At 41.4% G+C, this 13,434-nt stretch overlaps 1 protein-coding gene across 3 annotated transcripts; it reads left to right on the top strand.

Annotated features, from left to right (window-relative positions):
• Positions 1–3,112: 3,112 nt before the first annotated feature.
• LOC134650908 (protein penguin) lies at positions 3,113–12,495 on the top strand. Of its 3 annotated transcripts, XM_063505857.1 has the most exons (8): positions 4,181–4,677; positions 5,083–5,488; positions 5,785–5,912; positions 6,318–6,483; positions 6,958–7,134; positions 8,743–8,974; positions 10,913–11,100; positions 12,308–12,495. In XM_063505857.1, the coding sequence occupies exons 1-8, from the start codon at positions 4,220–4,222 to the stop codon at positions 12,479–12,481; spliced, it is 1,929 nt and encodes a 642-aa protein (XP_063361927.1). In that variant the 5' UTR covers positions 4,181–4,219; the 3' UTR covers positions 12,482–12,495. The 3 variants fall into 3 exon arrangements, with proteins under 3 accessions (XP_063361926.1, XP_063361924.1, XP_063361927.1); XM_063505856.1 differs by lacking the exons at positions 10,913–11,100; positions 12,308–12,495 and adding an exon at positions 3,113–3,119 and having other exon boundaries at positions 4,220–4,677; positions 8,743–9,150; XM_063505854.1 differs by lacking the exons at positions 10,913–11,100; positions 12,308–12,495 and adding an exon at positions 4,000–4,140 and having other exon boundaries at positions 4,220–4,677; positions 8,743–9,150.
• Positions 12,496–13,434: the final 939 nt, after the last annotated feature.

The following is a 13,434-nucleotide window of genomic DNA, read 5'->3' as shown; positions in this document are numbered from 1 at the left end:
CATGGAACAAAAGCTTGCATGACGTCTTTAATGTTCTTATATGGAAGCATTGGAAATGGCTAAAGCGCAGACACATTGGTGGATTTATTGAACACGAGTAAGTTATCTAAGAGGTATGGAACAAGTAGTTCCTACCTAGGTATCTCTATTTGTTTTACATGTAGAGACATAATTATTATCTTTTTGTAGAGCTTTAAAGGAAGGGTAGATACTTTTGACGCGTAAGTCTTATCCAATAGGTACTATAGACCAGCCATACTCTGTGTTCCGCGGAACCCTAGGGTTCCGCGACACCCCTGCAGGGGTTCCGCAAGAATTTAGAATACTATGCTTTAGTCGCCTCGAAAAATTTTACTATGCCGCCACCGTATTGTAGGGTTCCATCAAGTATTTCGCTTTCCAAAAGGGTTCCGTCAAAAAAAAAGATTGAGAACCGCTGCTATAGACGATACACACATGAAATACGCCGTGGGTGCCATCATTCACTACTAGACTTACTTTTCTAATGCATATGTAACGGGGAGTGCTCTGAGGAATTGTTCGGATTCTTTCTCCGCCATCGCTCTACGCGCCATTATTTCCATCGTAACCACTTCTAGATGTTTGGCAGTCCTCTACTGTGCGTTTCTCCAGAAACGCCCGCAGTATTTCGGAACTGATAGTCGTACCTGGGCTATTTTATTTCAACTTTAAAATGACAAAACTTTGACAACTTTAAAATGGCCCACCTACTCCCATCTTAAAAGCTGATATTGCAGGTGTCCGGGTAAATTGCTTACCATCATGCGATATGTCTGATCTATAACTTCTGTATCATAAAAAAAGACATTCCTATCGAATGTTGAATGAACAACTACCTAGTACCAACTTACCATATTAAATGTCTTTGATTTCAGCAATAACCCTTTATACGGATGCAGCGTATCCAATTGCCGATTTTCAGGAGATACAAATATCGCATCCGCAGATGCTGTTGTGATACATATACAGAAAGGGCTTATCCCTAAAGTGGCAAGGCGTAATCCACATCAGTTATGGATATTTTGGGTAGACGAGTCACCAAGAAACACTTTTTCTTTGTCAAAAAAACCACCCAGTTTCAAGGAGTTGTCTAATATTTTCAATTGGTCTATGACGTACAGGTAAATAACGAGTATGTAGATACTTCATTTCTTATTTTTACCCTCTCTCCAATTTCCTCAATTTCCGATCTTGTATGGCAGCACCAAATTGGACCACGGCACGGTTTGAGAACTGGCGGTCTAGCATGAGTTGCGTTCTCGCGCGCGACTCCATATTTTAAGTCGCGCAAGATATATGGAGTCGCGCGCGAAAACGCAACTCAAGCTAGACCGGGTTTATCTTGGTGGGTAATGTGGAAGAGCTACACTATGACAAAGACAAAGACAAAAGTAAATAAAGGTTCGGTCACGCTCCGTGATTTTTGAGCCATTTAGGGTCCTAGCTAAATTGGTTGTTCAATACTCTTATGCTATGGAATGTCAAATTTAGCTAGAACCCAAAATGGCTCAACAATCACGGAGCTTGACTGTACATAAGGTCGTACGTACCATTCCATACCTGTATAATTAAGGGTTTAAAACATAATACGAATCTTTATTTTAGAACAGATTCTGATGTACCAATCCCTTATGGACGTACTGTGCCTCTGTTACATCCGAAGACTCACAATTTAAGATTGGAAAACCTCGATCATAATTTAGCAATTACGATATTGAAAGAACTTGTCCCTTATTGGGAGGACAAACGAAGGGATGTCTTGGCTACTATTCTGATGTCAAACTGCTTCGCGGCTCGCATGCGTTTCTTGATGGATCTACAGAAATATATGAAAATCGATGTTTATGGAGCCTGTGCGGATGAAGAGTCGCAGAGAGAAAGGTACAAGAATAATTTGTTTAATTGAATGTAAAGATTCCATCTATTATTTTTACATACCTATATGTTTTTTTTCCTGTCCCTCTTAGGCCAGGCGCCTACTATCAATAACACACGGCACGGCACGGTAGCCTCGGCATGCCTAAGGACGCCTTGGTAGTCTTCGGGTTGCTTCGACAGCGTAAGACTGACGGACCTTCCCGAAGACTACATCGGCATTTTTCGGTGAGCCTGCTTAGGCTGCCAACGCAACCCAAAGACTGCCGAAGCTTCCCGAAGACTACCTCGGCATTTTTCGGTGTGCCTTAGGCTGCCAACGCAACCCAAAGACTGCCGAAGCTTCCCGAAGACTACCTCGGCATTTTTCGGTGTGCCTTAGGCTGCCAACGCAACCCAAAGACACGCCTATATGATGCCGAAGCAACCCGAAGATTGCCTTAGGTATGCCGAGGCTACAGAACCGTGACGTGCCTTGCTGATAGTGGGCGCCGGCCCCAAAAACAGGATAGAAGAAAGTGACCGGCGAAAGGATAGATATACTTTGTCAAAGGACTGTCTCATTTCAAACATAGGCAGAGATAATCATACTATCTTTGTCTTACACTAATACTTAGCACCTAAAAGAAAAGGATGAGTATAGTTTTCCTGGTTCTTACTGACTCACAAATTGGTTTGACCAACTACCGGATAGGTATAATAATGTTGATAATTATGTAAATAATGATTGAAATTTCGATGTTTGTTTCTCGCTGCAGGGCCTCTGGTTGTCAATAATAAAAAGTAGTGACTATAATTTTCAGGTGCCCAGGATATTTCCGCTCCGATTGCAAAATCTTGTCCAATTACTTGTTCTACATAGTAATGGAAAATTCAAAATGTCTACAATATATAACAGAAAAGAGTTTTCATCATGCCTACGGCAAAGGCGCGATACCAGTCTTCGTTGGTCCGTTCTTAGAAGATTGCAAAAGACTATTGCCCCCTAATTCTTTTCTACATATAGACAATTTTAAGACGCCCGAGCATTTATCAGTGGAAATTGAAGCTATCAGCAAAAACGCTACTAAATTGCTTTCTTATCACACTTGGAGGAATCATTTTAAAGTCGTTAATGAGCATGGCTACTTCGGAACCATGTCCAGCCAAATGTGCAGAATATGTGAAGCGCTAAATTATAATGAGAGGACGCAAAAAGTTTACGGCATGGCCGATATCCGAAGGTACTTGGATCCTGAAATACAGTGCAATTGAAAAATATGTTTTATTTTATTTTTCCGATAGGGTAACCCACTAGACATAGCATAGTCGCGCTACCCCCTCTGCCACACATACGGTAGCGTTACTCCATCTTCGAGTCAATCCCGTGCCGTGATTGGTCCGTGTCTTTGAACGGACCAATCACGGCACGGGATTCGCTCACCTCGTCCCCCCGCACCCCCGTATTTTTGGCAGCATTGGTTTCATGAAAGAATTGGCCTAAGCTCAGTCTAGAGGTTGGATTGTCAGTGGGGTAACCTAAGGTAAACACCTCAGTAATGGTTGAGGAATCGATCTTAGAAATGCGATTGGAATGGCGTGATAACTTAGTTGACTATAAAGACCGTGCGTGTCTGCCATATTCTCGTGACCTGAATCGAAAGACGCTTGTAAGCCGGTGCTGCAGCTGCCCCCTACACTGCACGCAGGCTCTATTTCGCATAGTAGCGTCTGCTATCTAGTGGCTTAAATATATAAATAGAAGCTTCTGTGCTGCCGTCTACAGTTCATGCACGCATGGAACCAAAGCATAGAACCCTAAAAAAATATTGATGCAGTCGGTTAAATAATAATCGATTTTAGGAACAGAAATACTCGGTTTTGCATGAAACAATTTTTAGAATAGCTACTAAGTAAGTAAGTACTAATAATAAGCAGAAAAAATAGTTCTTTTAACCACCAATGTATCTCAAGGTGAGAATGAATAAATAAAAAAATCTAATCGTTTATCGTAAACGATTTGATTTGATAAAAAACAATGTACGGACGATCGAGTAATCGATTATTTTAGTTCCCATCCCTACATCACTAGTTTTAGTTTAAAAAAATGACATTGACAGTTAACACTTCTTGACGGATTGACGTTCTTTGATTCATTCCACATGTGATTTTGTGCTTTTACTAACAGTTTTTGCTGTTATTACTAAACTCTGGGAATAAAGGCACTAAATTTGTTGAGATATAGAATACTTTAACTTACACAAGGTAAGTTCAATAAATAACACGCAGACATAACCTATAGGTAATATTAACCTCAAAATATTAATAAACAAACTTATTTCAGATGCAGAAAATGAAAAGAAAAATCGGGGAAGGCGACACTCCTTCCCCCAAAAAAAAGAAGGTTCAGTTCACGGAAGGTGTGAAGGAAAATAAGTCTGAAACCGCTGAAAAGAAGATTAAGAAACCAAAAAATGCAGAAGGCAAAAAGAACTTAAAAGACGTGTCAAAGAAAGATTTTAAGAATTCTCCTAAGAAAGATTTCAAGACTGGACCTAAGAAAGATTTCAAAAAAGGAAAGCCAGATGATAAGTTTAATAAATTTGGCAAAGGCAAGGGGAATTTCGTCAAAGGAGCAAACAATAAGTTTGGCAAAGATCAGAACAGCGGTGAGAAGCCAAAATGGTCGGAGATGAAGAAGGAGAAAAAACAGCTGCGTCTGGTGAGACGTAAGGCTAAGACTTCCGCTGAAGTGTTTGAGGTTGCCAACAAGGCTAAGTTGCTTGCTGCCCAGATTCAAAGGTTAGTAGTGTATTTAAAATAATTTTACTGTTTAGACTCGCGTATTTTTAGTCACTCACGCGACATGTTTCGGAAAGCCTAGGTCTCCTTTTTGTCGTACAATGTGGCGCGCCGCAGTAGGCGAAGCACAGCCGTTGTGAATGCTGCTCACACTGTTAGTGCTTGAGAAAGGAAACCTAGGCTCTCCGAAATTCTAAGAGTCAGTTGCATTGGTTTTTGGTTTACTCCAATAAATAATTGCATAAAATATTGGTAGTCTGTTTAAACCTTAATTTAGTATTTATTTTATTATAGCCCACTTTTAATATTCACTGTGAGATCATTGAGATATTTGGTATTAGATTTATATGTATAAATGGCTACTATTAAAGATACAATATTTTAATTTGTAATCTCACTTTCTAGGAAAGTAGTAAAGCCAGAGTTCCGCTTAAGCGCCTGTAAGGAGCTCCACACGCTACTCAAAGACCAATATAAAGCCATAGCCCTCACGCACGACCTCAGCCGAGTCATCCAAGTGCTGCTCAAGCACAGCGCAGAAGACATCAGGAACGAAATAACCGAAGAACTCCTCGATCTCATGGTGCCAATGGTACAGTCGAAGTACGGTCAACATGCCGTGAAAAGAATACTGAAATATGGATCAGATAGTATTCGCCATAAAGTTATCAATAAGTTCTTTGGACATATTGTTTCGCTGGCTACGCATACCATTAGTGCGCCCGTATTGGATTATGCTTATGGCGAGTTTGCGACTAAGAAGGAGAAAGAACATATGCAGCAGGAGTTTTATGGTGATATATATAAAAATGTAAGTTATTTTGGTCAACAGTTTACCATCAGTATTTACAATAACAAGAGTGGAAAATGGCGGCAAAAATTTTAAGACCATGTATTTCAATAGGTTACCTATAATGCTGTAAAATTGTGGTAAAAAATTGTAAGCATGACCAACACCTCTTTACCGTTTATCTAGGATTTTAATAAGTAATCGCACACAAGCTATCTATCTGCCTATCTTGGTACCTCATGTCATTCCAAATGCCATGTATGGATAGCTTGGTATGGTATGACTAGTTATTTACATTTCGTATACATTAATTTCAGACAAAGGATAACAAGGTGCATACCCTCAGGGACACATACAAAGACAGTCCGGAGATGAAGACGGCCATACTGCAGTCTTGCCAAGCCAACATACAGAAGATCTTGAACAAGAATCTGCATGACGGAGAGTAAGTATTTCATACGAAGGACGTACCCTCAGCGTCACATACAATACAATACAAGGACAGTGTATGAAGACGGCGACGGCATACTATCTGTAAACCAAACTGACGACCGGGCTGTAGCCTGTAAAACTTCTTATCACGCATATGTGGTCATGGCAAGAGTGCGAGAGAGGTGATCTCGATCCTCAGTTTGGTTTGCGTTTGGTGGATATAGTTTGTCAAAGGACTGTCTCATTTCAATAGACAGAGAGAATCATACTATCTTTGTCTTACACTAGTACTAGCACCCGAAAGAAAAGGATGAGTATGGTTTTCCCCGGTTACTGACTGACAAATTGGTGTGACAAACTATAGTATAGTTTATTTATTTATTAAGTTGCCTGGTATAAAGAAAATATATGTCAACAGATTACTCCACTCCGTGTTATACGACTACATACGTGAATGCAGCGACGAGGAACGAACAGAGCTCGTGACAACACTCGCGCCGCTCATAGTGCCGCTCAGTAACTCCCTGCCCGGCGCTAATGCGGCCAGCATCTGTGTATGGCAGGGCTCTAACAAGGACAAAAAGGTAACTAAATTCAAAGCAGAGATGAGAGATGTTAACACATTCGTTGCCAACCAGCCAAACAATCGTGGTACTACAGATTTATATGACGAAATTTTTGTGACCTGGCGCGGTTGTCTTGTTTGGCTGGGGCTGGGTGGCAATGAATGTGTTAAACGTAAGTGTCATTCTAGACCTGTGATTCAAACACTTATTCTGCGACATAAAGACGGGCGTGTCTCACTCCGCGATTTCGTCGCTTTGCTACAGGTAACTAAAAGTACATCCGTTCGGCCCCAATTTTGGGGAAAGCCATAAGCCGCGCGTGGCGCTGTCGCCACCTAGCGGCCATATCTGTGCTGATCGTAACAGACGCGTTTTGTTAGAGAGCGAGTCTTCTCAACTTAGTACTATTATTTATTCTGTTATAAAGAGCTGTTTCACTCAAGTAAATAACATAATCATAATCAATCAATAATCGTATGTAATAATTTTCAGACTATACTGAAAGTGGTGAAAGAGCACGCCGTGGCCTTAGCCAAGCACAAAACTGGCTACCGTCTCCTGTTGGCCATATTCGATGCAGTAGACGACACAGTGTTGGTGCGGAAGGCCATAGTGTCAGCCCTGGAGCCCCACATTCACGAGCTGGCGAAGAACCATTGGGGGAACATGGTAATATCATAGAGAAAAAAATACATAGAGTGCTCACTCCATACATCAGTTTTAGTACCAAAAAGCAGGGATCGGATACCGGTATTTTTTGTATGGGAACGGAAACGGTATTTTTTCGTTCTTTGCTAATTACTTCATTTCTAATTGAGCAATCTAATAATACAAAGTCGTAACCTGAAAACACAACTGAGTCCTACATTTCGAGTATAAAATAATTCGAAAAATATGGTTATTTCTAAGTTTTTTCAAAAAACCGGTTCCGATCCCTGCCAAAAAGACTATTAGCATCGAGTAGCGGAACTATCAGTACTGCTACTTGACAATAGATGTAGCACCGACCGGAAAGTCTTATGTTGTTGAGATAAGACTTTCCGGTCGGCGCTACATCTATTGTCAAGTAGCAGTACTGATAGTTCCGCTACTCGACGCTAGATGTAGACACTGAAATTAATAGTCTGAATTGATGTATGGAGTGAGCACTCTATGTATTTTTTTCTCTATGGTAATATATATTTAAAAGTGGAAAAATTACTGTCTTGGGGGAGACTTGAACTCACGGCCTCTGGATCGATACTCCAGCGCTCTGCCATCTGAGCCACCAGGACCTCATCCATAGTCCCCTTGACCCATATGGTGGAAAGATTTGCTGGTTATGGGAAGGGGATGGTAATATATCATTTCTAAGCAACGCTAAGTTGGGCACCAACGGTGAAGTAAGGGTTTCCTACGGTAGAAACTTTTGCCAACACTGGTTTTTAATGAATAGGGAATATTTCGCGAAACTCTGCGTAGGCGGCGCCACTCCCACAATAAGTCACAATGTAAGAGTCTACCGCAAACAAAATCGAAAATTTGTTATCTAACATCGCTATCACTCTTACATATTCGAGCGATAAAGAGGCATATAGCTAAGTTTCGATTTCGCGTTTCCCGTTAGGCCCTTTGTAAACAAACCGCCTTGATGTATCAGTGTCATATTTGATTCTGTGAAAACTTGTCAAAAAAACAGTTTAAGGTACACTATGTATAAGTTACTCTATGGTATACTAAAGTCGCTAGTGCTCCACTCTGGCGGCAAAACATTGTAGTAATACTCCCTATTGCAACGTTGATAACGGGTCGGTGATAATTCAGATACAATGTTGGTATTTATAGAGTATTCGATACTGTTAACTGGCCATTTATAACCATATAAGCAACCTTATTGCAACTATGTAAGGTCTAAGTTAAGACAGTCTCTGGTGAGCGACCGGGCCGTCGCAATATACATGCTTAGCGCTCTCTCACTCGCACACCGGAGCTAATTCGCATCAATGTGATAACCTATGTTCCTGCTATTCAAATCAATTATTTTTTTTCCTTATTTTCTCGTAATGCATGTTAATTATAAGATGTAATTATTTTTGAAAAGATGTGTCCCGCCGAGTTTGTTGCCGGTCCCATAATGGGATACCCTCCTCCAATTGAGGGGGGATTTAAATCTTCTCGGGGCAGAGGTGTAGGGTTGGAGCCGGTCTACCTAGCTTTATTTGACGTTCATAAGCGCATTGTAATTATGCCTACTTGAATAAACTATCTTTTATCTTATCTTTTAATCTTCACTTCCAGACCCTCCACTGGCTAGTGAAGCCTAAGGACCCGGGAGCGTTCCACCCGAGCCTGATCAAGTTCCTCGATGAAGGCTTCCAGAGCGGCACGTCCAAGAAAGACGCCGCCATTCGCGTCGCAGAGTTACGGGAGGCCATCTTGCCGGCGATTGAGAAAGATATAGGCTCTGATCCGGAGTTCTGGGTCAGCGAGAAGACTATTATGCTGTTGGCGGTAGCTGTGCTTTCTATAGGTGAGTTTAGAGGGTAGTTCCGTACTTTATTTCTAGATGGCGCTTCTCTAATGACGGTTAATTCTCAAGAAAGACGCCGCCATTCGCATCGCAGAGTTACGGGAGGCCATCTTGCCGGCGCTCGTGAAAGATATAGGCTCTGATCCGGAGTTCTGGGTCAGCGAGAAGACTATTATGCTGTTGGCGGTAGCTGTACTTTCTATAGGTGAGTTTAGAGGGTAGTTCCGTACTTTATTTCTAGATTTATTTTAATTTTATATTATGTTATTATGTAAAATGTTACAAATCCTATTTTGTAAATAATTTCTTGTAAATAATATTGTGACATCTAATACGAATTATTATGAATAAATATATGAATATGAATATGGATGGCGCTTCTCTAATGACGGTTAATTCTCAAGAACGACGCCACCATTCGCGTTGCGGAGTTACGGGAAGCCATCTTAGGCCCACTTGCACCATCCCACTAACCCGGAATTAAGCGGTTAAACCGTTAACCTAGTGTCAAATTGTACTGGTAACCATGGTAACTCCGTGTTTAACCGGTTAACCCCGGGTTACTGGAATGGTGCAAGTGGGCCTTACCGGCGATCGTGAAAGATATAGGCTCTGATCCGGAGTTCTGGGTCAGCGAGAAGACTATTATGCTGTTAGCGGTAGCTGTGCTTTCTATAGGTGAGTTTGGAGGATTCGTTCCGTAGTTAATCCATAGATGGCGCTGCCGCGGTGGCGGAAAATGCTATATCGCGCTAACATTGCGTTCTTACGATTAGAAATAGATGAGTAGTTTTATAGGTACCCACCTATAAAACTACTCGATACTCTTTGCCTTTTGAAATACTTGTATTGACCCCAATACAAGTATTTCAAAAGGCAAAAGCATTTATTGCAAACATATTACATAATTTTAGGTACAGTCGCCATCAGATATATCGGAGCGGCCGAGGCGCTCACAAATATATATTATTGAGCACTGGCCGCTCCGATATATCTGATAGTGACTGTACATAATATGGACCATGCAAAGGCGCAGCATCTTATAAATCTTTATAGTGTTTATGAGGTTGTTTTATGTGTGTCGTTATTTGAATCTGGAATCAGGTCCAGGCCGCGTAGCCAACATGCCAATCGCTTACGCCTCGTAGCGATCGAAACGCAACTGTCACACGAATATGGAAGAGTGATAGAGAGACATAAAGCGTTTCGTCGAATTTAAGCTGTTGTGAGACATATTCATATTGAATAATTTTACGGTTTAGACTCACTTGTTAGTGCTTGGTAAAGTAGACCTAGGCTCTCCGAAACATGTCGTGCGAGTGACTAAAAACAAGTGAGTCCAAATCGTAAAATTATTCAAAGCGTTTCGTTGTCGTAGCGATAGCGATTGCCACCTTGGCTAGGCCGGCAAGTCAGATCCCAATGTGGAACCAGGGGGGTGTCACTCCGCAGTTTAGGTACATTTGGCCGGCGCGCCCATCGGACAGGTGTATGGCAGTGGGCTGCCGCTCGGCGCGCACGATAGTCGTGTCACGTGGCGCTCGCGCAAAATTGAAAATACACAATGGCTTCGAAACTTACTTCCGTGAGAATCAGACATACTATCTCCGGATAAAAGATGTATGTTTACATAATCAATGTTTGTAATTCCAACATATTTATCTTAAAAATAATAAATCAGTGGGTATAGGTATAAAAACTTGTCAAGTGATAACCCCGTGCCGACACTCACAGCTTGGTCATAAAACTGCGGCGCGCAAAGGAGATTCACGGTTCATGCGCGGTTATAAGTTTCAATTTTGCTTGCAGGCGGCGATATAGGTGTAATTTTATACCTAAATGTGACTTTTGCTTTTGTGAAGGAGTGAATTTTCTGTACGGTAGTACTATTAGTTATTCTGTGGTGGAACGTAGTCCTAAACTGCTCTTTATTTTCAGAATCCAAGGAAGACATCGTATCAGGGCTGGCCGACGCGATCTGCCGCCCCGACTGGACCGTGGGCGACGGACTCGCGGTAGAGGACGCCGGCATGCACATGTGCTTGAAGAAGCTGGCCGCGCTGGACCAGGCCAAGGATGGCGGGACATTGGGGGAGGCGGTGTGCGCCCGGCTTAATGAAGACACGGTCAGTATATCACTATGAGTCGACAGTTTGTGTTTTATAGAGGAGGCTAGCATGTGCTTGAAGAAGTTGGCCACGCTGGACCAGGCCAAGGATGGCGGGACATTGGGTGAGGCGGTGTGCGCCCGGCTTAATGAAGACACGGTCAGTATATCACTATGAGTAGACAGTTTGTGTTTTATAGAGGAGGCTAGCATGTGCTTGAAGAAGTTGGCCGCGCTGGACCAGGCCAAGGATGGCGGGACATTGGGAGAGGCGGTGTGCGCCCGGCTTAATGAAGATACGGTCAGTATATTATACTGATAACCAATAGGGTATATGACTACTAAAATCAGTCTCTTTTTACATACATACATATAATCAGGCCTATTTCCCGCAGGGGTAGGCAGTAGCAACTGACAGATGAGCATCGACCAAGTAAAAAAAAAAGAGTTGTTTTTTATGAGGCGTAAGATGCCATATAGTTTTTAGACAGATCTCTACTCACTAGGCGACTCTGATTTAATGGGGTTGCCAACTGTCAAAAGTTTGCATAGATGGCGCCATCATAGCTTGCCCTTTTTTCTATGAGATTAAAGGGCTAGAGTCCAGGGCATTAAAAAAACAGGGCAAGCTATGCTGGCGCCATCTGCTACTTAAATACTTCGACCGGCCAACCCTATTATACAGGTTATGTCTAATAACTAACACAATATTCTGTTTGTAGAGACTGGTCTATTTAAGCTAACACGAGCTATTATATTTAGTAACTTTATTTTTGAGAATAATTACATGGACACACCTCATCCGGTTCTCGTATGCTATTTTATTTTTACTATCATTTTCTTTAATTTAATGAATGTTTTAATTAGGTATACAGGATTTTGACTCTTGGAGACCCTATACATCTCTAAGGATAATTTGATTAACTACTATATATTGTAATCTTTTAGTTATGATGACACTTAGAGACATTTACATCTCTAAATAATTTTAGATTATAGTTTTTGTATCTTTGTTTTTTTTTTTCAATACTATTGTTATTGCGTTTTTTGTAACGACATTTAGAGGCTTTATACATCTCTATGTTAGTTTGATTTGATATTTACGGCTTAGTTGTATTTTATAATTATTGATGTGTTTTTTTTTGCTGTATGTAAATTCCATATTGACGTGTAAAAGTGCCCTTGTGGCCTATTTGCTGAATAAATGTTGATATTTGATATTCCAGATCAAAGTTTGGTTGCCAACCAACCGCGGTTGCTTCTTCCTCCTAAAGCTGATCGAGAGCAACAGGCCAGAAGTAGCCAGCAAGATCAAGAAGATACTCAAGCCACACGCGGAACTACTCAAGCAGAAGACAGAAGGAGCCAAGCTGCTGTTACAGAATGTTCAGAGTAAATAAATAAGTCTGGTTTATCTAATTGTTTTATTTTAGTTTTTACATTAGGGCCACTTTAGGGCCTGGGCACACTTAGCGTCTTTCGAGCGTCGGCGTCTAGCCAACTCTATGGCTGCTGCTCGACGCAACGTCGGCGCAACGCCATTTTCCATAACGCTGACTAGACGCCGACGCTCGAAAGACGCTAAGTGTGGCCGGGCCCTTACACTAGCGTATCCCGAGCGTTGGCGTCTATATATACTCTATGGCTGCTGCTTGACGTAACGTTGGCGACGCCATTTTCCATAGCGCTGACTAGACGACGCTCAAAAGACGCTAGTGGTCGGGGTGGCTTTCAGGGTCATAATGTGAAATTTATTTTTGTATTGTCTCTAGTCAATAGAAATTACCATGGATTTTAACCCTTTGGATATCAGAACGTCAAAAGTAAAGCCCATAGAGCTAAAAACGATTATAAGTTATAGTTTTCGCTAACAAAGTATAAATAACTTTCATGCGTTGAAATAAAAGTTTATATTCGCCCTCTTGCGTCCATGATGTTGGCGTGTGATTGACGTTTTTGTTTGGCGTTAAAAAGTGGTAAAACAAATTAACTGACTATTCCCCACAACCATAATTTACTATATGAACTTCGGTGAAAATTATAATCATACTTATTGGCCCTTATTTTATATAAAGCTAGCTTTTGCCCGCGACTTCGTCTGCGTGGAGTTAGTAATTTGGGTAGCTTATTTTTACCGAATCTTTAACGATTCTCCATACAAACTTCCACCCCCCTTTTCACTCCCTTAAAGGGTGATTTTTGGGATTTAATCTACCCTATGTCCTTCCCCGGGACTCAAACTATCTCCATACCAAATTTCTTATAAATCGGTTCAGCGGTTTAAGCGTGAAGAGGTAACAGACAGACACACTTTCGCATTTATATTATTATATATAAAGTATGGATTTTCACT

This window comes from Cydia amplana, chromosome 9 (genome assembly GCF_948474715.1).
Source record: "Cydia amplana chromosome 9, ilCydAmpl1.1, whole genome shotgun sequence".
Lineage (NCBI taxonomy): Eukaryota > Metazoa > Arthropoda > Insecta > Lepidoptera > Tortricidae > Cydia > Cydia amplana.
Note: the sequence above shows the minus strand (reverse complement) of the source record. Positions and strands in the feature narration are given on the sequence as shown.

Coding starts and splice junctions, on each gene's coding strand:
- LOC134650908 (XM_063505857.1), top strand. CDS start 4,220: ATGCAGAAAATGAAAAGAAAAATCGGGGAAGGCGACACTCCTTCCCCC. Junction 5,489..5,784: donor ATGGTGATATATATAAAAAT/GTAAGTTATTTT, acceptor CATTAATTTCAG/ACAAAGGATAACAAGGTGCA. Junction 6,484..6,957: donor GCTCTAACAAGGACAAAAAG/GTAACTAAATTC, acceptor AATAATTTTCAG/ACTATACTGAAAGTGGTGAA.